We start from the raw sequence: 26,820 nt of genomic DNA on the forward strand, positions 1-26,820 counted from the left end.
TCATAGCAGACCCTTGAATTACAGTGCATTCAAAACACACATTTTAATCAGTATGTGCTCCCCGGGATTAAACCCACAATGTTTGTATTGCGAAACTAACACAATGGATCTACAGGAACACCTTGACACGCTTGTTAGCACCTCTTTAAAAACATAAGGCGAGATTACTCACAGAAATAATATCTTCAAAAAGATTAAGACAAAACTCTTTATTGATGCCACAATTCAGATATTAATGCGATCTCATTTATGAATGTGTTTTGTTTTAATGCCCATATATCCAATCCATAACCACGGCAGAGTACCAAAGATCAGCAAAACCGAGCATATCAGAACAGAGAACTCATATACAGTTCAGGTTCACATGACTGATGATGTCAGAGGCTTCAGAAGTTGCCTTTCGCTGCTGGCAGGTTTTGCTGACCACAAACAGCTTTGTGCCAAAATGGCAAAATGATTTTCACAGTGAATGTACTGGAAGAAAGCAAAGAAACTAGAGCATGACTTTATATTTTGCACTGGGGAAGACTGAAGTATCTAAGATCTTGAATGTTTTTACCTTCTTTATGTTCCATTAAAACAAAATGTATTGAGAAAAGTAACAGCACAGTTTTATAAAAAAAATAATAATAATAAAACCGTGCTGTATTTTTTATGTGTGTATGTCTATATCAATAAGTGTATAAAGATACGGAGTCATTCACTGTTAAGAAAAATCCATTACACATTCATTAAACATTTATGTAAATATTCTAATTGCAACACAGGCAGTATTAGTTTAACTTAATGTAATGTAAACCCTGTTTACTGTGTGCAACTCTTTTGTAGCCATTTTTTAAGTTTCTCATGAGATCCAATTATGTTATTACAGATTTATTGCACCGATTTAAAACTAAATTTAAAATGCACTGTACTGCACCTTTAATACTTCTTAATGCAAATGAACTCTTTGTCGATTTCCTACATTTACGGCCTTAGTTTGAACTGAGGTTTATCAGGATGGGTCAAGCTGATGAACTGAGGCCTGCTTATTGTTTTAATTAAAAAGCTCAGATGCAAAAGCCTCTAAACAGCATCAGCATAATTGTCACAGTCCAGTCCTTGTGTTCCCCTGTCTTAGTTTTTTTATTTTGAAGTCATGTCTCTGCTTGTCATGTTTGTAGTTCTTTGTAGTTCTTTTGTTCATTGTTCCTCGTGTTGATTGTTTCCCAGGTGTGTTTTAAAAAAAATTAACGCAGCGTTTACCACTGCCACTACACCCAGCCGTCCTATCACAGTAAAGGACAAATATCAGACCGACCAACCTTTACTATTTTAAAGGTGCAGTGTGTAAATTTTAGCGGCATCTAGTGGTGAGGTTGCGAATTGCAACCAACGGCTTAGTCCACTGCTCACCCCTCGCTTTTGAAACACAGAGAAGCTATGGTAGCATGCAATGACAAACATGCAATCATCGGAGACAACTTAGTAAAAACACTTTAAGGGCTTCTGTAGAAACATGGCGGCACAAAATGGCGACTTCCATGTAAGGGGACCCTTGGTGTATGTAGATAAAAACTTCTCATTCTAAGGTAATAAACACATAACGGTTCATTATGAAAGGTCATTATACACCCCTGATCATATAGTTAGGGGTCAAGCACCGAAGGTGCTGAGACACCTATTGGAATTGTCAGTATTATTATTATTATTTTTCCCCAATGGGAGTCTATGGCAGCCCTATGAACCGTACATAGGAAAATGATGAAATTTGGCACAGTTGTAGAGGTGGTCCTGAAAAGTCAAGTGACCAAAAATGGGGTCTCTAGCACTAACTCTATAGCGCCACCAGCAGTGCAAAAATTCAATGTTCAAAGGGTTATAACTGGTGATCCGCTTGATCTGTGAAAATTCTACTTAGTACACGTGATTGCTCTCATACCGCTTATTGAATTTGATACTTTACAGTAAAACTCCACCCATTACAGTAGCGGCCATTTTGAAATGTACAGTATTTCGTTTTTTCGCTACTCCTCCTTCAAATGTGGTTCAATTCTTATGAGATTTGGCACAAATTATCTTTGGAGTGAGCCGCACAGAAATGACCAAACAGAATTTTGATATTTATCTTTTTTCAAAAGTAGTAAATGCGCAAATTTAACGAGGTTGACGCAAAAATGGTTCTGAAGCTGTAGCTCAGTCATTCTTTGATCAATTCAAATGAAATTTGGTACACTTCATGTGGACCATGAACTTGGGGTCCATGCCAAATTTGGTGACAGCGCCACCTATGGGTCATGAGATAATAAAATAGGCTATTTTTGCCCATAACTTCTGAACTGTTTGTCAGAAAATTATGATCTTGATGTCTATGGATTGCTTACCTCATGCCGCATCTGTCGATGTGTATTATGCCGGGTTTGACCGAACTGCCTGTCCGCCATTTTGAAATTTTACATAATTTGTTATATTTTTTTAACTATTGGACATATCCGCGCAAAAATTAGTAAGGAGCTTCGACATGATGTCCTGAAGGTACATGGGAAGTCAGAGTACAGCGCCACCTAGGGGTTATAAACTATAACAGTTCTTATGGAACTGCTTATAACTTCTGAATACTTTGTCTGATATTAATTTCTTTGTGAAATTGTATTCACTGGTTTATGCCGATTGCAACGATACCTCGTTTGTCATTTTCCAACATTCTGTTCATGTGTTATTGTAAAGCATATGGTACATGATTTTTTCGCTACTCCTTTTACAAATTTTGTTTATTTTATGCCAGGTGCTGCTCGTATAATGTTTGGAGCAATCCGCACAGAAATGACCGAACAGATTTTTGATATTCTGTTCTCTTTCTTAGAAATACCACTCCAAAGTTGACTGTGCCTGTGCCGTTGTCTATTTGTCATAGTAAATTAATGTGACTGTATGTTACATTGTATAGCATTACTATACAGAATGATCTTCTTGTCTTTAATCTCACTTGAGCTTTTTGATTCTCATATACATTGTATTTCTGTTAGTTCTGCTCTGCACTGTCAGTTCTGCATCTGTGTTGATTGGCATATGTCAATCCTTGCAGCACCTAGGCTGTTTTTTGCTGCCCTTTGGGCTGTGTTAACTGAGTTGCTCATCTGGTTAACCAGATGCCATGAGATCTTGAGGTCATGGGTTCAAATCCCATGTACAGTGATATTTTGTCTTAACTTTTTTCTCACTTAAGTTTTGTGATTTTCATACAATACATTGTATTTCAGTTATTTGTGCTCTCTCTTGTCATTTCTGCACTTTTGGTAATTGCTGGATATCAATGTTTACAGCTCTAAATCTCTATTCTATAGCTTGGACACACCAACTCAGTGGTTTAATCGTTTACTCAGTGGCGCATGCGGTGACTGCTGTGCTTTGGTAACCTGAGTTCATGGGTTTGAATCCCATGTGCAGGGCTTTTTGTCTTAACTTTTTTTTCTCACTTAAGTTTTGTGATTTTCTTACAATACATTGTATTTCAGTTATTTGTGCGCTCTGTTGTCATTTCTGCACGTTTGGTAATTGCTGGATATCAATGTTTATAGCTGTAAAGCTGTATTCTATAGCTTGGACACACCAACTCAGTGGTTTAAATGTTTACTCAGTGGCGCATGTGGTTAGTGCTGTGCTTTGGGAACATGAGGTCATGGGCTTCGAATCCCAGCTCTTACTTTCACTTATTGAGATTTCCTTTTGTGTTCCCTTTAACACGTTCTTCTCGACCTGTCTGGTTTTCCACACGTGTTATATTTTTGCCATCTTTTCTGTTGTTGCTCCGCACTGCAGTGGTTCTGCTCTGCATTTGCTTTGCTTCGGGTTCGGGCTCTGTATTGCGCGCTTTCTGCGCTTTGCGCATTTGCTGCGTCGTGTGGTTTTTGCTGTGCTTTGGGTCCTCATTGCGCTGAAGGTGCTTGACCCCGCAATTGCTGCTTGCAGCTATATTTTTGTATATTATTTTGCATTTCTGTCAAGAGGTCCTTCTAAAAATTACACACTGCACCCTTAATATGACATCTCCGTTTACAACAAGGCATCTCATGTTTGTTAAACACACCTTTTAGATTTAATTATTTAATGGTTTACTGTATGCTGGTCTTCCATATGCCACAGATGCGACTTCTGTGATGCTTCTGTATAAAAGGAAACATGGATTTTGCATTTGTTATTGCAATTGTAACAGTTGTTGTTATTGTTGTAATTTGTATTTTAAAAATGTAATGTTTATTAAAAAAGTATGCTTTACTTCTTACACTCTAATACATGTTTTTTTCCTTTCATTTGTGCCTCAAAGCCAGTGAAAATGTAGTTGGGGCAAGTAAAAATTTGAACTACTGTCCCATCTGAGCTAACAGGAAAATTATTTATTTTAAGCCTTGCAAAACAGTTATTAAAGATCCATTGTGTGGATTTTAGCAGTATCTAGCGGTGAGGCTGTGAATTGCAACCAATGGCTCACCCTACAGTCACATTAGCTACAAAAGTGAGCGACACCGAGCGACACGCACTCGCTTGATGGGCGTTCCTTGGCTAGTTTCTAAAAGCAGTATCAAAAGTCACTTTAGAGGTATTGTTAAGTTACAAGAACGGTGTTTTTGGATTTAAAAGTATGTATTTCTCGATCAAAGTAACAAAATATATAAGATAAAATGCCAAACTTATCAGATATATACATAAATACGCATTTTCCGCCATCTTGAATTGTTTTCTTAGACTCGACCACAGACCTACGTCACGCTGCTCCTTCACTCCGATTGGCAGTCGCTTTGTCGCATCGCTCAGCATTTGCATAAAATAGCCTGCTTGTCTATTTTGGCCCCACCTTGCTCGTGCAGTGGCGAGCTCGTCGTCTGTCACTGGCAAACGGCCACTTCCATTGAAAATGAATGGTAGCCTGTCGCTCTGTCTCTTGTAGCTAATGTGACTGGGGGGTCAGTCCACAGCTCACCCCTCCCTTTCAAAATGCATAGAGAAAATACGGTAGCCGCCACAGGACAAACATGTCATCGTCTGAGAAAACGTATAGTGACAAAACATGCTCTGTAAAGCAGTTTGTCTGAAATGGCACTTCCATGTAAGTGGACCCGCGTTGTATGTAGATGAAACCGCTCATTCTAAGGTAAAAATACAGTTTATTTTGTAAGGTCTTTATACACTACTGGAAATATAGTTATGTATATTATATTGCATTTCTATCAAGAGATCCTACTAAAAGTTACACAGTGCACCTTTAACATGGTGGGCAGTTATACTTTATGTTGCCATGTGCTTGATGTTGTGATGTCATAACCATGATGATTTAATAGACCTGTTATCTTCGGGGCAGAGCTTTGTGTTGTAAACATTAGAGTATATTTACATAGGTAAACTTTTTTGTTCTTGAAATGTCACCCAACATATGCGACAACTAAACTTAAATTTTCAATAACTGTCATAAGCCTCACTAAGGGCCCGATCACACTGAACGCTTTATGGCAGGAGCCTTTTTTAATGGTTTTCATTATGTGCACTATTCATTCCCACTGAATGCATCAAGCTGCCCGCACCACGCATTTTTGAAGGAGCCCTCTGAGCGGAAAAGCGCCCGACATCATTCACAGATTTTTTTAAAGGGACACTCCACTTTTTTTAGCATAAACATCTTTCTAAGAAAAAGTTTCAATATTTTTCTTATTTAAAACTTAAGAAGAACAGCGTCGAACACCTGTTAGAAAATCACAACTTTAAATTTTCCGTCTGTCTTAGTACACGATGTAAGAGTCAAGTTTTAAATAGGAAAAATATTGAAACTCTTTGGTTATTTTATAGCGCAATTCTAATGGTCTAATCAGATTCCATGAATTATACTAAGCTATGCTAAAAATGCTACAGCCAGACCCGGAGATCAGCTGAATGGATTCCAAAACGGTAAAAATCAAATGTTTAACTCTGGAACTGGAAAATAAGCATATTTTCAAAAAAAAGTGGACTGTCCCTTTAAAGTGACCAAAAAAGCCAGTGCAGCACGCCATGCATTTCCAAGCATTTAAATTGCATTTGGTGTGATCAGCCCCTAAGACAGTGCATTTATACACTAAAAGTGGGTATAGCCTGTGGGAACAGGTGGTCTGAAGTATTTAAGAAACTAATTAGTTTTGATGGTACAACATTTCAGAATTACAAATTAAAGCAGGGAACTGTGTATACTTGAGTGACAGCCTCATGAGGAAATATGAATCATCAACCACAAATACAAACAACACACACTTTCCACAACCAACAAGCCTCAGAAGACTCACTCAAAATGATCCGTCTCTCTTTCTGGTGCTCCTTATTTCAAATATCCAGCGACACAATACACAAACAGATATGATGTCTGACTCAGGCGTGTCTATCATACATCAAAAATCAATCTTGTGGAGACACATTTTCTCCCTATCTCTCATAGCATTGGGCATGTAGGGGTTGCATGTATTTCCCTGTACCAGAGGTAAAACCCAGCAGCATATTAGCTGTGGGAAAAACATTTATGTAATTGAGTTTGCACGAATTGCAAACATGTCTGGCCCTTTTTAAAGTCTCCAAGTGATGAAAACCACTCACTTTCACAATATGGACAAAAGTGAGTGAAAATATTGCCTAAATTAAGGGTTTACAATCACCTAAGGACATGACAAGATAGCAGAATAGATTTACCCTTTAAAATAAACATTGCAGCACACATTTAAACAAGGTACTGTACTACAGATCTAGCTGACCTGTAGGCTACCTGAACCAAACACAAGAAATGTCTTTAAATACAAGAAATGTCTTCTAAGCAGTTGATTGAATTTCAAGTACAATAAAACTGACCGAAATGTATTGCTAATCAGATAAACTCAAACTGATGTATCGTATGTCCTTGAGCAAGGGTACCTGAACAGTCAGACAGCTATGGAGAAGTGATAAATTGACATGGCTGCAGGGAAGCAATGAAGCTAAACACACTTTCACACACACATGCAAGCGGAAAATGCTACTCAACAACTGCCGTTTCAGATGAGGTGAAGCTATTTTGACCCAAAAGAGTAAGGAGAACTGCTAAAACACACCTGTATAGAATTGTAATTAATTATCTCTGTAATCATGTGTAGTCACCTATTTGGTGTTAATGACAGCCAAACGTGTTGCGGACACTAATATAGTTATCGTTATAGGTAACCTTAAGGTTATCGTTAAAATGTGAATGACCCCAACCTTGAGAGGGTTATTCATGTGTTTATATCACCCCATCTAGACTACTATAACAGCCTTTATGTTGGCATTGACCTCGCTAGCACGCTTACAGAGGGTACAAAATGCTGCTGCTCGCCTCTTAATGGGGACACGAAAGCGAGAACGCATTACACTTATTCTTGCCTGTCTTCATTGGTTATCCATTCGTTTAAGAATTTATTTTAAGATTTTAGTTTTTAAATCACCAAACGAGCTGGCAGGGGTGGGCAATTCTGGTCCTGGAGGGCCACAGTCCTGCAGACTTTAGCTCCAACCCGAATCAAGCACACCTGACTTCATTTGCAAGTGATACTGAAAACTTTGATTAGATTTTTCAGGTGTGCTTGATTCGGGTTGGATCTAAACTCTGCAGGACTGTGGCCCTCCAGGACCAGAATTGCCTACTTCTGCTCTTAGGCATCTTTCAGATTTACATGAGCAACTACTCCGAGCCCCCCCCGTCCAAGGCTAAAGTGCAGGGGTGACTGTGCTTTTGCAGTGGTGGCCCCAAAAATTTGGAAAAAATTGCCTTTGTATATTAGGCAGGCACAAACACTTTCTGTTTTTAAATCACAATTAAAAACAGGTTTGTACAGCATGGCATATAACTCAGTATGAGAGCTACTTTTTAAAGGTGCAGTGTGTACACTCCAGCGGCATCTAGTGCTGAGGCCGCGAACTGCAACCAACGGCCCAATCAACTGCTCACCCCTCGCTTTTGAAACACATGGAAAAGCAATGGTAGCCGCCACCGGACAAACATGTCATCGTCGGAGACAACTTAGTAAAAAAATGTGTCCGGTAAGGGCTTCTGTAGAAATTGGTGGCACAAAATGGCGACTTCCATGTAATGGGACCCTCGGTGTATGTAGATAAAAAGGTCTCGTTCTAAGTTAATAAACGCATAATGGTTCATTATGAAAGGTTTTTTATACACCCCTGATAATGTAGTTTTGTATATTATTTTGCATTTCTGTCAAGAGATCCTTTTAAAAATTAAACATTGCACCTTTAAAGGGAACATTTAACAAGACTTTTCAAAAATGTAAAAAAAATCTTTGGTGTCCCCATATTTCCTTTTACATCTAGTTCAAAATCTGATCTCTGCACTAAATGGCAGTGCCGTGGTTGGATAGTGCAGATTAAGGGGCGGTATTATCCCCTTCTGACATCACAAGGGTAGCCAAATTTCAATTACCTATTTTTTCCACATGCTTGCAGAGAATGGTTTACCAAAACTAAGTTACTGGGTTGATCTTTTTCTAGGTTGATAAAAGCACTGGGGACCCAATTATAGCACTTAAACATGGAAAAAGTCAGATTTTCATTATATGTCCCCTTTAAGACTTTAACTTTTAACTTTACTTTTACTTTCCATGTTGTGTCTCTTATTCCTTAATATTTTATTCTTAAATGTTTAGTTCTTAAATGTTTATTATTATTGATGTTTGTTCTGTATGTAGATAGCAAGTAGGCTACAACTGCTACAAAAACCTGGTAAAGCTTGGGCCACCAGCCATTGATCATAAGGATCATATGACTGAATCACACATGCCTAAACAAAGGCATCATGCTGTCAGATAAATATTGCTTGTTTTTAGTTACTGTCATAGACTAGTTTAAGGATACAGTCTAGAATTCTTCAAACACCACATGGAGGACGTCAAATGCCAATTTGTAAGTTTATTTTTAAGTTCTTCCAAGCCAGTACAGTGCAAGGTGCTCACAGGTGCAAAATCATGATAATTCAAAAAGAAAAAAAACTTTAACATATACAAAATAATAACCTTGGATCAGGTATAACAATTATCAGAGAACTCAGCATATACTGCTCTTACTACCGCCAGTCATAGACTAACTTGCCCCCTTCCTTGTAACTGAATTTATACACATGGGTACAACAATTTGCCAGCAACAAATTAACCTGGGGAAGTATTAAGGTCATAAACAGGTATTACAGAACAAATAACAGTACTAGAAGATCAAAAACCCAATTTCCTTCCAACCACAAATTTAAATAGCAAAGCACAAACTTCATTTCACCAATAGTTGTATTAACAAAACATCAATAAAATAATTAAAACAGTTATACCCCTTGACATCATACTTGGTATCTCCCACTCCCATGATGCAACACAGCACAAGTATAAAAAGTACAACAAAAGTTCACTCTAGTCTTTTACTCAAATCAAGATGGCCGCCACCATGCTTGCTGATCCAGGTAACAGTCCATAGTTTGAGGGAAGATTAAATGTCCATTAGGTTTGTGCTCAGGTGGCCAGTCTGAGACACCACAGTCTAGTTGAATATGTATGTTTGGGCAAATGTGGGTGTTATCCATCTCTTCCTTTGCTGGTACTTCAAGGTAAATAAAGAGTCTTTTAAAAACCAAGTATGTGCTCATGTGTTTCTAAAGGGCTAGCCAGGGAAATACAGGGAACAGAGGGCAGCTCTGTGACACTTCTCCCCCCTTCTGCAGACGACCACTGTCGTCCCAAATGTCAAATCTCCACCCCTCCAAGAACTGGGGTCAGAAAGCTTTATTTAGTATTTACCTCCTCAGGGATACGGGACAAAAAGTCAGCCACCTTGTTCCTGGCTCCCGGGCAATATTTTACAGTGAATTGGTAGGGCTGGAGAGAAAGAGACCATCTTGTAATCCGGGCATTAGAGTCTTTCATGCGTTCCAACCATTGCAGAGCTCGATGGTCAGTTTCCAGCACAAAGGGTCTCCCCAGAAGGTAGTATCGAAGTGAATCTGTGGCCCATTTTATGGCCAAGCACTCCTGCTCCACGGTCGAATACCGTGTTTCTCGAGGGAAGAGTTTCCGACTCAAAAATGCCACTGGTCTGCGAGCTCCATCCACTTCCTGCAATAACACCGCCCCCAGTCCGACTCCAGAGGCATCCGTCTGCAGGATGAATGGTTTCTGGAAATCTGGACTAAGCAGAACAGAGTCTCGGCATACTGCCTCTTGTAAGTCCCGGAAAGCTTGCTCACCCTGCTTCGTCCAGACCACCCGGTTAGGAGCCGTGGCTTTAGTGAGATCTGTAAGCACAGAGGCCCTGGCAGAAAAGTTAGGTATAAACCTGCGATACCATCCCAACAAGCCCAGGAAAGATCTCACCTGTTTCTTAGTTGTAGGGGGTTGGTAACTTCGGATGGCTTCCAGCTTCTCCTGCTGTGGGCGAATGACTCCTCCTCCAATCACAAATCCCAAGTAGCTGATCTCTCTCTTCGCTATGGTACACTTCTTTGGGTTAATGGTAAGGCCAGCTGCCTTAATTCTCCCCAGGACTTGCCTCAGATGTTGACAGTGTTCTTCCCAGGTCTCACTGAAGATGACCACATCATCGAGATACGCTGCAGCGAACTCCCTTGTGTTTTCCAGGATCTTGTCCATTAAACGTTGGAACGTTGCTGGAGCCCCCTGCAGGCCAAATGGCATAACCCTAAAATGGAATAGACCAAACGGGGTTCTAAAGGCTGTCAGTTCCTTGGCTCTGGCAGTTAAAGGGACCTGCCAGTACCCCTTGCATAAATCCACGGTGGATAAGTATTTGGCTCTGCCCAGTCTTTCCAACAACTCATCAATTCTTGGCATTGGATAAGGGTCTACTTTAGACAGGCTGTTAAGTTGTCGGAAGTCAATGCAAAACCGAAGGGTCCCATCCTTTTTGGGGACTAGAACAATGGGACTACACCACTCACTGAGGGACGGTTCAATCACCCCCATGGAGAGCATAATGTCCAGTTCATCCTTCAGCACTCTTACCAGGCGTTCAGGGATCCTGTAACTCTTCTGTCGGGCTGGAGTTGCCTCCCTAAGGATTATATCATGTAGCACCAGGTTAGTACACCCAGGTTTCTCCTGAAACAGCTTGGGATCCAACAGCTGCTTTACCTGGTCCCTTTGGGGTTGCTCTAGATGGGATATATCCACAGCTTGTTGAGTGCAACTGGTTGGAAAGTACTGCTCGGGTGATTCATCTTCCTCCTCAACCACACGAACGAAAAGTTGTACTGCCCCGGTCTCCTTCCTGGGATGGAATTCTTTCAACAAATTAATATGGAAGTTTTGTTTTTTCTTCCCCCGCTCGGGCATTGCAATCTCGTAGGTGACTTTACCTGTTTTCCGCACAACCTCATAGGGTCCATGCCACTTAGCTAGCAACTTATTCTCATTGGTGGGTAGCAGCAGCAGCACCTTTTGGCCAGCCTCAAGCGATCTCTCCCTTGCCCTCTTGTCATACCAAACCTTCTGAGTTTGCTGGGATTTTTTTATGTTCTCCTGGGCCAATGATGTCATCTCTTCCAGCCGCTCTCTCATTTGGACCACATACTGGACCACACTGCACTTCTCATCCTTGGGTCTCTCCCACTGTTCTTTAAGCAGATCCAAAGGACCTCTCACCTGCCGGCCATATAGCAGTTCAAAAGGTGATAAACCCGTGGAAGCTTGCGGCACCTCTCTGTAAGCAAATAGCAGATAAGGTAACCATTGGTCCCAGTCGGACCCTGACTTGGAAACAAACTTGCGTAGCATGCTTTTGAGGGTTTGGTTGAAGCGTTCCACCAAACCGTCAGTCTGGGGGTGGTAAGGTGTGGTCTTAAGGGGCCTAATTCCCAACAGGTGGTACACTTGTTTTAACAGCAAAGACATAAAATTAGTACCCTGATCGGTCAAGATTTCACGAGGAATCCCTACTCTCGAAAACAGCTGTACAAGACAGTTAGCTACTTGTCTAGCTTTAATGTTTCTAAGGGGGAAGGCTTCTGGGTACTTGGTGGCATAATCACAGACTACTAAAATGTACCGATTACCATTCTTACTTCTTTCCAGGGGCCCCACTATGTCCATTCCCAGGCGACTAAAGGGTATATCAATGACTGGCAATGGTAACAAATGTGCAGGTGCAACTTTCCTTCCAGATGTCATCTGACACTCTGTACAGGTACGAATGAACTCTGTTACATCTGTATATATCTTGGGCCAACTGAACCGACTTGCAATTCTTGCCAACGTCTTATGCTTGCCTAAGTGTCCTGACCACGGAACAGAGTGCCCCAGAGTCATAACTGTATGGCGCATTGATTCCGGAACTACCAAGGCTTCAACCTCCCCTTTCACCTGATATAGTATACCTTTCTTCACTATGTACTTTTCCTCCATCAGACAAGATCCAACCTCCGTTCTAACCCCATCTACTTCAGACACCTTCTGAAACCAGTCCTGCAAAGTAGGGTCACTTCTCTGCATTTCAGCTATGTCCTCTGGGATTGTCATATTAAGAGGGCCCTCTGGCACCGGCAGCTCCTCAACCTGCACTTTCACACTACCCTCAAACTTACGTTTACGCCTTTCTTTTTTTGATTTGCGTATTTTCTCACTGGTCACCTCAAAGTCAACATCAGCAAAAGGCAATTCATTGAAGCTGGCTGCAGCACTTTGGGCTCGTGTTACTGCAAAACAGGGCTGAACTTGGGGAACCAAATCATAGAGAATGGGATAACTGGGAGGCGACGGCCACCTGCACAAAAAAAGTCTGCCCCTGCACTGTTAAGTAGATCTCTGCAGTCGGATACTCCCTAATTTCTCCATGCACACAGCAAACTTTAATGGAATTCTGGGTACTATATTCATCTTCAGGAACCAACCTGTCATGTACTAGCGTCTGAGTGCTACCAGTATCTACCAAGGCCTTAGCAGACTGACCATTCACAAGTACCGGTGTTAATATGTCTGCGTGACGTGTTTGCACAGACTCATGAGACAAAGTCTGTGGCGGGTAGGGGCGGGGAACATAACAAACAGCTGAATGCTTAACCTTCCTGGATGGACAACAGGGCTTAGTATGTCCTATCTCCCCACAATAGTAACATCTAATTTCCTGCTTGTTAATTCTATCCCCTTGCCTACCAGCAAAACTCATTTTACCTTGGGCATGACCACCCTCACCCCCAGACTTGCTTGGCCATCTCTGACTTCGACCTCCAAAGCTGAGCTGGGCATCTCGACGTGCGGCCAGGTATGTTTCTGCCAGCCTGGCTGCTGCTTCTGCCGTGGCTGGATCATGCTCCTTAATCCACACTGCCATATCGGGGCTTATCATTTGCATAAACTGCTCCAAGATAATAAGCTCTGATACCTGCTGAATAGTAGATGTCTCTGGCTTTACCCATTTCGAAAAGAGATCTTTCAATCGTACATAAAGCTCACGGGGATTCTCGCCTGGCCGAATCTCTGAGGAGCGAAATCTTTGCCGGTAGATCTCTGCATTAATCTCATATTTCATAAGGATGGCCTCCTTAACTTTATCATAGTCCTCAGCATCATTTCCATCCATGGCTACATAGGCACCACGTGCCTTTCCTGTTAACAGGGGAACCAGTCTCACTGCCCAATCGGTTTTAGGCCATCTGCATGCAGTGCTCATCCTTTCAAAGGTTGTTAAGAACTGCTCAATGTCATCATCTCTGGTCAACGGATGTAATCTCGGCTCGATACGTCCTGATGATGTACTGTCTCCTGTTGGCACTGGGCTTGTTGCTATAGGCGTAGGCTGACTACCCCTTGGGCCCCTCCCACCCTGGATCTCAGAAACATGGTGTTGAATTTGTTGGAATTGGTGCTGCATATTTCGCCAACGCTGGTCTTGCCTCACCAATACTTGCTCCATTCGATCGTCACGGTCAGCTTGGGACTGCAGGAGAACTTTAACCAGGCCGGCCAGTTCTGACACCATCCCCTCTGCTGGGCTCGTTGCAGGAGTAGTTATTGCATCACCCCTGCTGGCAGCAGCTGTTGCTAGTGGTAACTCCGAAGAACTGGGCAGCTCCTGATTTATTCCCAACTGTTCATCTGAACCAGCACCTCGGTCTTGTCTGGTCTTGGGTGGCATGACGATCCCACTTCTGACACCACTTGTCATAGACTAGTTTAAGGATACAGTCTAGAATTCTTCAAACACCACATGGAGGACGTCAAATGCCAATTTGTAAGTTTATTTTTAAGTTCTTCCAAGCCAGTACAGTGCAAGGTGCTCACAGGTGCAAAATCATGATAATTCAAAAAGAAAAAAAAACTTGAACATATACAAAATAATAACCTTGGATCAGGTATAACAATTATCAGAGAACTCAGCATATACTGCTCTTACTACCGCCAGTCATAGACTAACTTGCCCCCTTCCTTGTAACTGAATTTATACACATGGGTACAACCATTTGCCAGCAACAAATTAACCTGGGGAAGTATTAAGGTCATAAACAGGTATTACAGAACAAATAACAGTACTAGAAGATCAAAAACCCAATTTCCTTCCAACCACAAATTTAAATAGCAAAGCACAAACTTCATTTCACCAATAGTTGTATTAAGAAAACATCAATAAAATAATTAAAACAGTTATACCCCTTGACATCATACTTGGTATCTCCCACTCCCATGATGCAACACAGCACAAGTATAAAAAGTACAACAAAAGTTCACTCTAGTCTTTTACTCAAATCAAGATGGCCGCCACCATGCTTGCTGATCCAGGTAACAGTCCATAGTTTGAGGGAAGATTACATGTCCATTAGGTTTGTGCTCAGGTGGCCAGTCTGAGACACCACAGTCTAGTTGAATATGTATGTTTGGGCAAATGTGGGTGTTATCCATCTCTTCCTTTGCTGGTACTTCAAGGTAAATAAAGAGTCTTTTAAAAACCAAGTATGTGCTCATGTGTTTCTAAAGGGCTAGCCAGGGAAATACAGGGAACAGAGGGCAGCTCTGTGACAGTTACATTTGGTCTAAAACTTTGTCTGGCTCACAGGGTTGCCTGCATGTTGCCAGTAGGGACGGCAGTAATCTTAAAACATTAAATTGATTTATATGTCTAATCTTTCCGTGGAGGCTCTGGGGCATACTTTATATTTCTGTAGATTTTATGCAGATTCAACTTTATTAAGTACAAACACAGCATTGCTTTAGCTCAATTGTCAGAGCTTCGCCTTTGCAGCACAATGTCATGAGTTTGAACCTCAGGGTTCACACAGAAAAAGAATATAGCTGGAAGGTAAAGTACGGTGCTTTAGTTAAAGTGTCCACAAAGTACATTAATGTAAATGTGCAAATAACATTAAGAGATCACTCAATGGTGCCAGGAAAATATTTTTCATGGGCACTGGAAAAAACAGTAAGTGCTGCTGCTACCCAGTCTCACAAGGTTTCGTGATATAGTCACGTATTTTTTTTTCGCAATATTATCCCGAATTTCCGTGTTTTTCCGTGATCGTATAACGAATTCCTGTTTTCGTGTGATCATCACGTATTGGTTACTCAACTGCTTTTTCCTATTTTTAAACCATTGTCGCTTCGGTGTTTCGTGATATAGTCACATATTTTTTTTTATTTTTTTTTCGTGATATTATCACAAATTTCCGTGTTTTTTCATGATCGTATAACGAATTCCTGTTTTTGTGTGATTATCACGTATTGGTTACTCAACTGCTTTTTACTATTTTTATACCATTGTCGCTTCGGTGTTCCGTGATATAGTCACGTATTTTTTTATTCTTTTTTTGTGATATTATCACGAATTTCCGTGTTTTTTCGTGATCGTATAACGAATTCCTGTTTTCGTGTGATCATCACGTATTGGTTACTCAACTGCTTTTTCCTATTTTTAAACCATTGTCGCTTCGGTGTTTCGTGATATAGTCACGTATTTTTTTATTCTTTTTTTGTGATATTATCACAAATTTTCGCGTTTTTTCGTGATCGTATAATGAATTCCTGTTTTCATGTGATTATCACGTATTGGTTTATTAATTTTTTTATATGGCGTTAGGGTTAGGGTTGAGTTTGGGTAGGGATGTCATTTTACGTAAATCTAATCCCTAAACCGAAGTGACAATGGTAAGAAAATAGGACAAAACAGTTGCGTAACCAATACGTGATAATCACACGAAAACAGGAATTCGTTATACGATCACGAAAAATCGCGGAAATTCGTGATAATATCACGAAAAAAGAATAAAAAAATAGATGACTATATAACGAAATTTTGTGAGACTGGGCTGGCTATTCAGGCAACTGAATGGTTAAAGATCTTCAACTAGCCGATATTCAATTAGCAAAAGCATATGTTTTACATTCTCAGTAAAACTATATTAGAAATAAAACACATCAAAACTATAAAATAAAAATAACTGCTGTTACGGTAGCTGCTTCCTGACAAGCTTCCTCTTGAATGAAAAGTGAAAGACTTAAAAGAGAAATGTTTGAGTAATGCCTTTCCATTATCCTGAACTATGACCCCTCTCATGGGCACTGCACCATGAAGACTGACAATAAGTAAAGTGCTGAGGGCAGAGGATAGTAGCAGTATTACTGACCACTGCAGGATTTCTGTCCGACTGCATATACATCATCACTGCATACAGTATGAGTGTCAGGATGCAAAGCTACCTACAGGGATGTCTATATGAGTGTGTGGGTGTTTATGAGACAAGTATTAATGTGGAAGCTGATTGAGAATAAAGATGAGATACATCAATACATTTCTGCCGTCTAGACGGGGTGGAACACATTCCTTCCTTTCCTGACTCTAGAGTCTGTTCAATTCCCAGAGATGTATCATTCAGTAGATCATGCGCTCTCATAAACAAACACTGCAGCGGCTTCACTGCAAATGAGCATAAATAAGTGATTAGCATATATCACAACTAAATCCCTATTGATTTTACAGAGCAAATATTTTTTATGGGGATGAACTTTAAAAACTGTTGCGGGTGTTAAAGCGTTTATGTGGTTGTTAAAGTGTCTAGAGTGTAAATCTATAATTTTTTCACACGTTTAATTGTTAATCAGGTACATATCAAGGGAATAGCAAAAAAATAACAATTCTGTCATAATTCACTCACCAGCCATATGCCACTTCAAAGTTGCATGACTTAATTTTAAAAAAGTTGTAATTTTGTCTGAGCTGTTTTTCCTATTTGGAAATCAATGGGGATCAACATAGGGATCGCTATTAGTTAAAAATCTAATCCTAAATATTTATTTCTGTTACCGTTAAGGGCACCTACTATACAAAATCCACTTTTACAAGGTGTTAGGACATAAACACAACCACCATACAATGAAAAAATTATATTTACCCCTTCTTTTTTAATCCCTTTTAAACCAAAGCAATCTCATTAGACATGCTGTTTTGATTCTCTTAGCAATGTGATGTCACACTGCTAAAGCCCCGCCCATGGCCACTGACTGGCAGTCCTGTATTACCATAGTTTGTGCCCTTAGTGAGATGGAAGCTGTCTGCTATGTTTTCTGTGATTCTCTGCTAAATCAGATATATTTGAACCAAAGCATCTCTTTTGGTAAGGGAGCAAAGAGCAATAGCTTATTTGCATTTAAAGGTACATTTGCTCCCACCCAAATAGGGACACTTTGGACATGCTATAATAAATGATCTGTGGGTTATTGTGAGCTGAAACTTTACAGAAACATCCTGGACACACCTAATGCTGAGTTCACAACATACGCGGTAGAGGCATCAAGCGCGAGTGATTTCAATGTTTAGTCAATGTGAAGACGCGTTGATGCGCGTCTGGGGGTCTCGCGGCGTGAATGAGGCGTTTAGTGCGACACGGTACACGCGATTCCGCATCATTCGCTCGTCTAGTTCACGCGAATGACGTGGCGGTTTGCATTTAACACGAATTTGCGGCTGACGCCCGAGTTGAAAAATTTGAACTTTGGCTTTGGCAATTAAGAGCCTGCTTGCTGCTGTGGCTGCTGCAGCCCCGCCCGGAGTCACTCATTCAACATGGAGGAACGCTTGATATTGTCCGTGAGCAGTCACCCGGAGCTATACGACACAAGTTTTTATTTCTATAGAGACAGGAATAAAAAAGGACATCCCTTGGAAGAGTGTCAGTGAGGACATTGGGCTAGAGCTGTAATCGGGCCTTAAAAGTTAGGCCCGAAATGACCGGAGCCCGACAGAATGCAGCCCGAACCCGAACGTACATTTAGATTGACAGCTTTTTAAAAGCCCGAACCCATTTACAGCCCGGCATTATTTAAATGTGCGCACACACACAGCTTTTGTTAAGAATGAGTAATTTACACAGGTTTTAACATTATTTATTCATTACTAATAATCTACACGCAAACTTGAAAGTTGAAACAAAGAAATAAAATAAGTCATCTGTAACATTGTAACATCTCATTCTAAATAGGCTTATGCAATACACTATAAATAGGCCAATAAAAAATATTATTTCTTAACGAATTAAATTAAGATAATACATTCTGAATTAAGATGGGTATTTTGCAATAACGAAATTAAGAGAAAGGCTCCGTGGGATTTGCGTCGGCACTTCTCTCCATTACTGCCAACATTAGTCTATATCCTCTGTCTAAATTATGTATTTAAGACTCAATTAATATTTAGTTATACATTGAAAAACCTTTACTCACCAAGATTAGGCTACATGTTTTTGATGAGGAAAATTATTAAATAAAATGGCTTCAGCGCGGTCCTGCGCTACTGAACTTGACTGCTCATTTACCTCACAAAGCCGGAGCGGAAGCCCGAGCCCGCCCCGAGCCCGTGTAAAATGTTAGAAATGAAGCCCGAACCCGCCCGAGCCCGTCGGATTCCGACGGGTCCCGTCGGGTTCGGGCAAAGATCTTCAGCTCTACATTGGGCAACCTGGTAAGTTGTAAATACATATTTCACTTTTGAGTCACATGACGTTTATCAACCCGCGACATTCATACCGTTTTTAAACTATTTTACCCCTATAGTAAGGTTACCAAATCCAAACCGGTAACTCTCTCGATAAATGCACGATCATCATCAGCCATCTTGCAAACAGACAGCATAGCACTTGCCCCTCCCACAAGAAGCGTATTTCGCCTCTGACACGCGTCAAATGTTGCTTTTTCCACGTGTCTACTTCGCTCTAGACGCGCGAATGTATTCAAAATGTCCAAGCGGCAAACTAGACAGAGATTTTGACGCCTCAAACGCGGCTGGTGTGAACCCTTTTTAGCCCCCATTGTCGAGTAAATCCCTGTTTAGCAAGATGAGAAATTCAAAAATCTTTTTAAAAAAGCATGCATCAGGTATATTTCAATGCACATAGTGTATTTATGTTGATTTTATGCAATAAAAAATACATTTTTATGAAAGTTAAGACTGAAAGGACCTGATAATGTCAAACAGTGTAACCACCAATTGCGCCAAATAATGAGAAATATGAAATATCCACCTTGGTGGCATGTAAATATCATTTTATTCGTTATTTCTAAATGTCAATTTTAATGCGTTTTTGTAATATTTGTCCGGACATATGCTGAAAACAGCTCTGTTTTCTAAATATCTTTATCTTTGACAAATTGTATGTAAAAAATCATATTAGATGATTATATTTTATTCCACATTTTTTATGAATATTTTTATATTTTCATTTAAAAAAAATACTAGTTACACCAATTAACACAGATCGTTTACACCACATTGACATTTTTGCAATTATCCCCCAAATATTCTTTCAAAATGAAATAAAACCAGAAATTTTAGACTTGGTCCTCAAAAAAAGGAAATTTTGCAAGAAATCTGCAAATTTATTTTGAAATGTTAACCCTTTTACATTTAATTGAACCATACGGACAAAAAATAATTAACGTCACGTCATTAATTGTAAAAATGGACATATGTGCTCTGGAAGTTGGCTAAAGCCTATATCAAAACTAAAGTGCACTAGGTTATAGATGCCACAACCGCTCGTATATGATGTCATGCTTTCCGGTTGCAATTGTGCTGACCACATTGCAATGCATTTCCCAGGATAAAAAAGCTTTCTGGTTGAGGTCGTTGTAAACCCAGCAATCTGAGTTGAACTGTGACAAACAGCTCCCTGTACCAGCAAATGTGATATGCCACATCCCATGTGACACGTTATACAGGCCCATCGGTGCGCTTTATATAAGAATCTTGCCTGAGTTGGTCCCTATCACAACTTTAACAGATCTACTTGACCGAAGCGGTTTCTGAAACTGCTAGTTCAGGCAATGGGTGGAGAGAAAACCATAAAAAACAGAGAGAGAACAAGGTCAAGCAGCACAAAAAAAACATGAAAGTAATGAACAGAATGATTATAATGGCATGATTATAATTACACTTTCTAATCTGAAGTTAACATTTAAAATTTTAACTGGCAGCTGAGAGATAATAATTTACGTCAACCTCAAATCATCGCTACCCTAAGGGCGTAATTGAAACATGAATACAATAATGTAATGTTCTCGAATTATTATATTGTAACAAAACTACATTTAAACAGCTCCCTGATTCCAGAATGTCAAAGTATTACAGTTGCTAACAAAATGATTTTGGCAACTGGTCTCTCTGATAAATGAAAACTTACCAAGGTCACCCTGGGAGACTGACACCTTTGTGTGTGTGTGTGTGTGTGTGTGTTTCGAAACCGGTTATTTGCATATAAATGTACAGACATCTTATCTTTGGGTACCTACCTAAGTATCTGACCATACCAACCACAGCTTGGTGTCGGCCCTACTATTGTGTCCAATGAATATAAAGTAGGCCCCTGTTACTGCTCTCAAAAAGGAAACCTAGTACATTTCAAAATACGTAACATTTTTAACTGGCTTGTATACATAGCAGCTGGTCCAGTTAGTCGGCCCACACACGTCCAATAACATTATCGTCCGATTAACCATCTTTGCTTAACCTACTTTCGTGCCTCCAAAACACTCTTTGTTCAATACGCATCAAAACTTTTCACAAATTCACAGGAGATCATGTTCTGACAGTAAGAGAAAAAGACCAAAAGCACAGATTGCTCAGCCCTGTATAAATATGTAAAGTAGCCGTGTTACAATGCACCCTGGGTTAGTTTGTTCCCCGCTCACTCCTTCTCACTTTACCCAATCTTGGAGTGATTCAATTGTATAAAAACAAATAAACAATACATCTTGATCTACACTAACAATAAAAAATTAATTTGCAAGTATATTGATGTCAAGTTTAAAATGAAGCCAGGGAGTGACTGTGGGGGGATCCCATACACACTGTGCTACCTACCAATGTATCACAACAGTGCTAAATGACAACACATTTGATATAAAGTTTTACATATTTTTTTCTGGCAAAACAAAAACAGGCCAGCACATCCCAGACATTCTGTATAGCTGAACAAGCATTGCTCCTCTAAGGGAAAAAGAAGAGGTGAGGGTCAGCAAATTAAAATGCGTGACTTGACATGGACTTAAAAAAAATTTATATAGGTTATCGATTTCTGTTTTTGCTGTGCCTACAGTAATAGCCAAAGGTTATATGCAACAAAAAGATGGGAATGTCAAACATATCTTCTCTTTAAAATGCAGTCTAACTTCAAGCTCTTTAGTAAGCATCTTCATCAACCCCATGAAGATAAAAAGTAAAGTCAGCGGTTCATTTGCATTGAGTAAGTTTTATAAAGACATATTTGATGAAAGGTCTACACGTGTTAAATAAAAGCAGATCCTAAACTGGTAATCTAGAAATGCTTACAAATATGGGCCTGCTACTAAACAGAAGGAACACATCATAAACCATTTTAAATTGTTTACACTTGTTAAACTAAAACAGGCATCATTCATGACAATGTGATTGTGACGTTCAGATAGAATCCTAGTGGGAAAACAGCAATGTCATAATGTATTTAAGAACAGTGGCACACCCACAAAGACCAGATTACAGTCTGGTAACATAAACCAAACTAAAGGATACCGGAAAGATAAACATTCATCTCTGCAAAAAACCCTCAATCAAGTATGTAAATTTAGTCACATGTTTACAAATAATGGAAAACAGTATTACAGCAGAAAGACAGGATATGGAAACCAGCACTAAGACATTGTGGACCGTATGGCATCATCATAGTCAAACAGTGACGTCACGCCGCTTCCACGAGAACACGCCCCCTTTCCACAACCTTTTCCAAAAACTCTGTCACAAATTATAACCTTTTACCACCAAAGTCCAAGCACTTACGATATTTTAACCCATACACCTGCTTTTATTTACATATTATGTAACATATTGTCGTGATGTAAAACGATACACTTGACAAATACGATAGGCTACTCACGCGCACACACGCGTGTACCCACAGGTAACAAATATTTACCATGGTAACCATACTTTCCGCCAAAATTGTGTCTACATTTATTATAGTAGCCTTTTCTAGTTTCTATAGTAACTACTACAGTATATGTATGTAGTTATTATTTACTTGTTATTAGAATCGTCAATAAAAATTAACTTAAAGTGTCAGCAGGACTCTGCTTAACAACAGCAACAGTATGTTACACCCACGTAGTTATGATGACATTTTGTGGGAAACTATGGTTACTATGGTAAAATTAAACTGTTTAAATATATCTAAAGTTAAACTCACCTTGTTTGACACACTTAAGGCGGACTGGATCTTTGCAGTGTCTGACCACAGCCCACACATCCCTGATGGTCAGTCCGGCTACTGGAATTTCATTCACTTCCAGAAGTAACTCGTCCTGGTTCAGTTTGACCCTGTCCAGTTTCACCTCCCCAATAACGGGGAACTGTCCATTCTCCGCGCCTCCCTGCAGCTCGAACCCGAGTTTACCACTCAGACCCCTGGACAGCACAACTTCGTGGACTCGGTTGGTCCAGTGACTTTTCTTCTTGCAGCTCTTGGACATGTTTGAAGTTGTTAATATGACAGCTGAGCGGCCATGAACGCGCGTTATCCGTCTAAGCGGACGAGTAAAGTTGCACGATCAGTGTCTGTGGATGGCAAGAGTCTCCATATCATCAGCAGATCCACAGCAGCCCCTTAAAACAGCTACACACACTCCAAGTATGATTCTCGTGAGCAGGTTCTTTCGAATGACTCGTTCGAACCGATTCGCAATACGTTTGTGATTCACTCGACAATGGGGGCTACTTTGGGATTAAAATATGGACTTTAAAATAGTAGACCTATATTTTAAAATGAGATTTAATCGAAAACGTAATATATAGTGTTTCATTTAACATACCTTTTATTTTTATTAAAAAAACAGACATTGGAAATCAGTTAAAACATGTGGATGCTATAATAGATATTAATTTTCAGAAGACATTTTCTTGCTTAACCCAGCTAGAGACTCTAAGAGAACACTTTCAAATGATTCGACTGAATCGTCGAATCACTGAAACCAACCGTCTGAACGAACCGATTCTCTAAAACGAATCTTACTTCTTAACGCTGCACTGTAACTGTGTCCAAACTGGTAACCGAGCCGGATGTGATGTGAGGAGGAGGAGAGAAGAGTCGCTTCCCGCTGGAGAACAGAAGAGAGAAGAGAAGGAAGAAAGTAAATAACGGAACTTCCATCACCATCAGCCCACAGCGCTTTTCCCATTATAAATGACTGCTGTGCCTCCTCCTGGAGAAAATGCTGAATTAATGTGCAAATTACATTTACTGGTAAACAGTTGTTTTTCCTACAGCTGTAATGCTTCAGGCACTGGGTAAAAACTGAGATAACGCTTTAAAGTAACTAAGGGTAGGCTATTATGCTGAACAAGGCAGTGTTTCATTTATATTTATATTTGAATGTGACAAATCAAAGATTCATGACATTTAACTTGAAAATAAGTTTACCAGATGATAAATGGACTATTATCACAGGACTATGAGTGGAGAGCTGTGCTTTTTCAAGTTATAATATGCAAATTAATGATAGTAATACAAATATACAAAAATACATATAAAATATTTGTGTAGGCTATTATTTTATAATTTTGTATTTTTTGTAAGTTGCATGATAATGATTCAAATTTGAGTATCTCATTATCCACAGGACTATGAGCAGAGATCTGTGCCTTCTCAAGTAATGCCCCATTCAGACAGACAGCGACCAGCAGTTGCAGAGCGACGCGATCTCATTCATTTCAATGGAAACTGGGCGACTTCTGGGCGTGGATGGTACTCATGTGTTTATGACAAGCAGATTTACCCCTCGTTCAGACAGCCAGCGACGTTATCGCTGTGTGTTGCACGTCTCTTTCAATGAGGCGTGTTTAAATCTGGTTGTCATAAACAAATGAGTACCATCTACTCCAGTAACTGACGAGAGAAGGATGACGTGAACTCCACTGCTTCGTTCAAATTGGTAGTCGCTCCCGAAATTCGCTCAACGTTTGCATAAAGTTAAACTTTTCTTAACTTTCTCGCGTCGCTGGACACGCCCATACGGTCGCCAACAGTCACCCCCGCCCGTGTCGCCGGACGTCGCCAGGCCTCCACCGAAATGAATGAGATCGCGTCGCTCCGCCACTGCTGGTCGCCGGCCGCCCGAATGGGGCGTTAGAAACGCCTCATTGAAAGAGACGGGCGACACACAGCGATAACATCGCTGGCTGTCTGAATGCAGCGTTAGTATATTGCTACCCAGTCTCACGAGGTTTCGTGATATAGTCGCGTACATTTTTTATTCTTTTTTCGTGATATTATCACGAATTTTCGTGCTTTTTCGTGAACGTATAACGAATTCCTGTTTTCGTGTAATTATCACGTTTTGGTTACTCAACTGCTTGTTCCTATTTTCAAATCATTGTCGCTTCAGTTTAGACTTAGATTTGGTGCTTGCATAAGAATGTCACTTTATGGGGCGGTTTCCCGGACAGGGATTAGACTAATCCTAGACTAAAACATTTTTAAGAGCTGTCCAAACTGAAAACAACTTGCACTGACATATCTTAAAATACACCAGTACCCTTTGTTTTGCCTCAAAATGCACACAGGTAATGTTTTTAGTAAGGCATATTTGTTAAAACTAGTTATATTTCCTTATTAAACTAAGGCCTAGTCTGGATTAAGCTAATCCCTGTCCGGGAAACCGCCCCAATATTGGTTTACCGGTATACTATTTTTTCTAATTTTTTTTTTTAAATGTCGCCTGGCGTTAGGGTTAGAGTTGGGTTTGGTTAGGGATGTCATTTGATGTAAATCTAACCCTAAACCGCAGCGACAATGGTAAGAAAATAGGACAAAACAGTTGAGTAACCAATACGTGATAATCACACGAAAACAGGAATTCGTTACACGGTCACGAAAAAATTTGGAAATTCGTGATAATATCACGAAAAAAGAATCAAAAAGTTACGTGACTATATAACGAAATTATATTATCAATGATAGTGATATAAATACACAAAAAATAAAAAATCTTTTGTACTCTTTTGTAATTATATATTTTTTTATAAGTTGAAGATTGGATATCTCTAATAATTAAATGTGGTGGTTGTACCGCTCCAGATGAAAATTATAGATGCTTTGAAGAAAAAAACCTTCACACTCAGATAAATTTGATGAAATGTATGAGTTTATTCTAAAATCTATTTTAATTTTCAATTGCAGCCCATAAGAAAAATAATCTTATATGAGATATCTGTGTTGCAGACATTTTTTCTGAGAAAAAGACCCAGAAACCTTAAGTCACAAACTGAGCTGAGATTTGCCAAGTCTGCCATCAGGTTTAGTAAATATTTTAATATGAACATTTCTCATCAAATGTACCCAAATCAAGATGATTTATCTACAATCATTTTATAGCTCCATCCTGTACTCCCATTACTTTTGCATTGAACCTCATTGCTGCAGGAGAAATTACTGAGATCTAACTTATGAATTTTCTATGGGTTATGTTGGTGTTGTAATGTTAATATAGCCTAATTGTGGTCTGCCACTAAATAAATAAATACTGTATGTACATATATAAAAAATATATGTATGCATTCCTACAAAAGTGCTATTTTAATCCTGAGCAGTGCATGTGTTATTATTGCTTTATCAGAGGATCAGGTTTTCCAGTAGATTATTTACAAAACAACGCAGGATCATTATATGAACAAATGTGTTTAAAGCAAAGCCAAATGAGGTTTAAGTTATTATTTGTTTTTGGTATAATCCATCATCAAATTAAACACATACAAGTCTTCACTTTGTCTTGCAAGACGTTTCCCTTGGGTGGCCTTAGCAGTTAACTCCATACTAAACAAAAATCCTCTTATATTTTCCCGCTGCAGCAAAGCAAAACGTCTGCTACGAATATCTGCCCATATCTCATGCTCTCCTATTCTTTTCTCAGACTTAATTTAATTAAAAATATAACAGATTTATGTATAAATTTGATGTTTTCTGTAGCTTGAAGGTTTTCCAATAACAAGGGTCAATGTTGTGTCCTATGCCCTCAGAGAGCAGTGGCTTTCTGCATTCCAGTGATGGGAGTATCTAAGCGAAGAGTGGGTGAGAAAAAGACAAAAAGAGGGAGTGGGCCACAAAGGGGAGGATGTTTTGACAAGACAGAGAATGTGCAAAGGATTTGTTTGTGAGGAGGTTTTTAAACAAATTAAGGAATTTCCTTAGCATGGCAAAAGTAATGGTCAGGAAGCTTGTGCTGGTAAAACATGCATGCAGTTAAAGGGACACTCCACTTTTTTGTAAAAATTTTCTCATTTTCCAGCTCCCCTAGAGTTGGGCAT

The 26,820-nt window shown here is 39.7% G+C and overlaps 1 protein-coding gene across 17 annotated transcripts in view; it reads right to left on the reverse strand.

The window, feature by feature from the left end:
• The window catches only part of magi2a (membrane associated guanylate kinase, WW and PDZ domain containing 2a), a 297,727-nt gene extending 274,501 nt beyond the window's left edge, over positions 1-23,226 (reverse strand). For 3 of the 17 annotated variants that reach the window (XM_055189600.2, XM_055189599.2, XM_055189595.2), the window contains exon 1: positions 22,709-23,215. In XM_055189600.2, the coding sequence (XP_055045575.2) occupies positions 22,709-22,991 (283 nt within the window). In that variant the 5' untranslated portion in view covers positions 22,992-23,215. Of the gene's footprint in view, positions 1-22,708 lie in introns of all 17 variants that reach the window. The other 14 variants (XM_055189604.2, XM_055189603.2, XM_055189605.2 and 11 more) reach the window with 10 other exon arrangements.
• Positions 23,227-26,820: the final 3,594 nt, after the last annotated feature.

Source organism: Misgurnus anguillicaudatus, chromosome 1 (assembly GCF_027580225.2).
Source record: "Misgurnus anguillicaudatus chromosome 1, ASM2758022v2, whole genome shotgun sequence".
Lineage (NCBI taxonomy): Eukaryota > Metazoa > Chordata > Actinopteri > Cypriniformes > Cobitidae > Misgurnus > Misgurnus anguillicaudatus.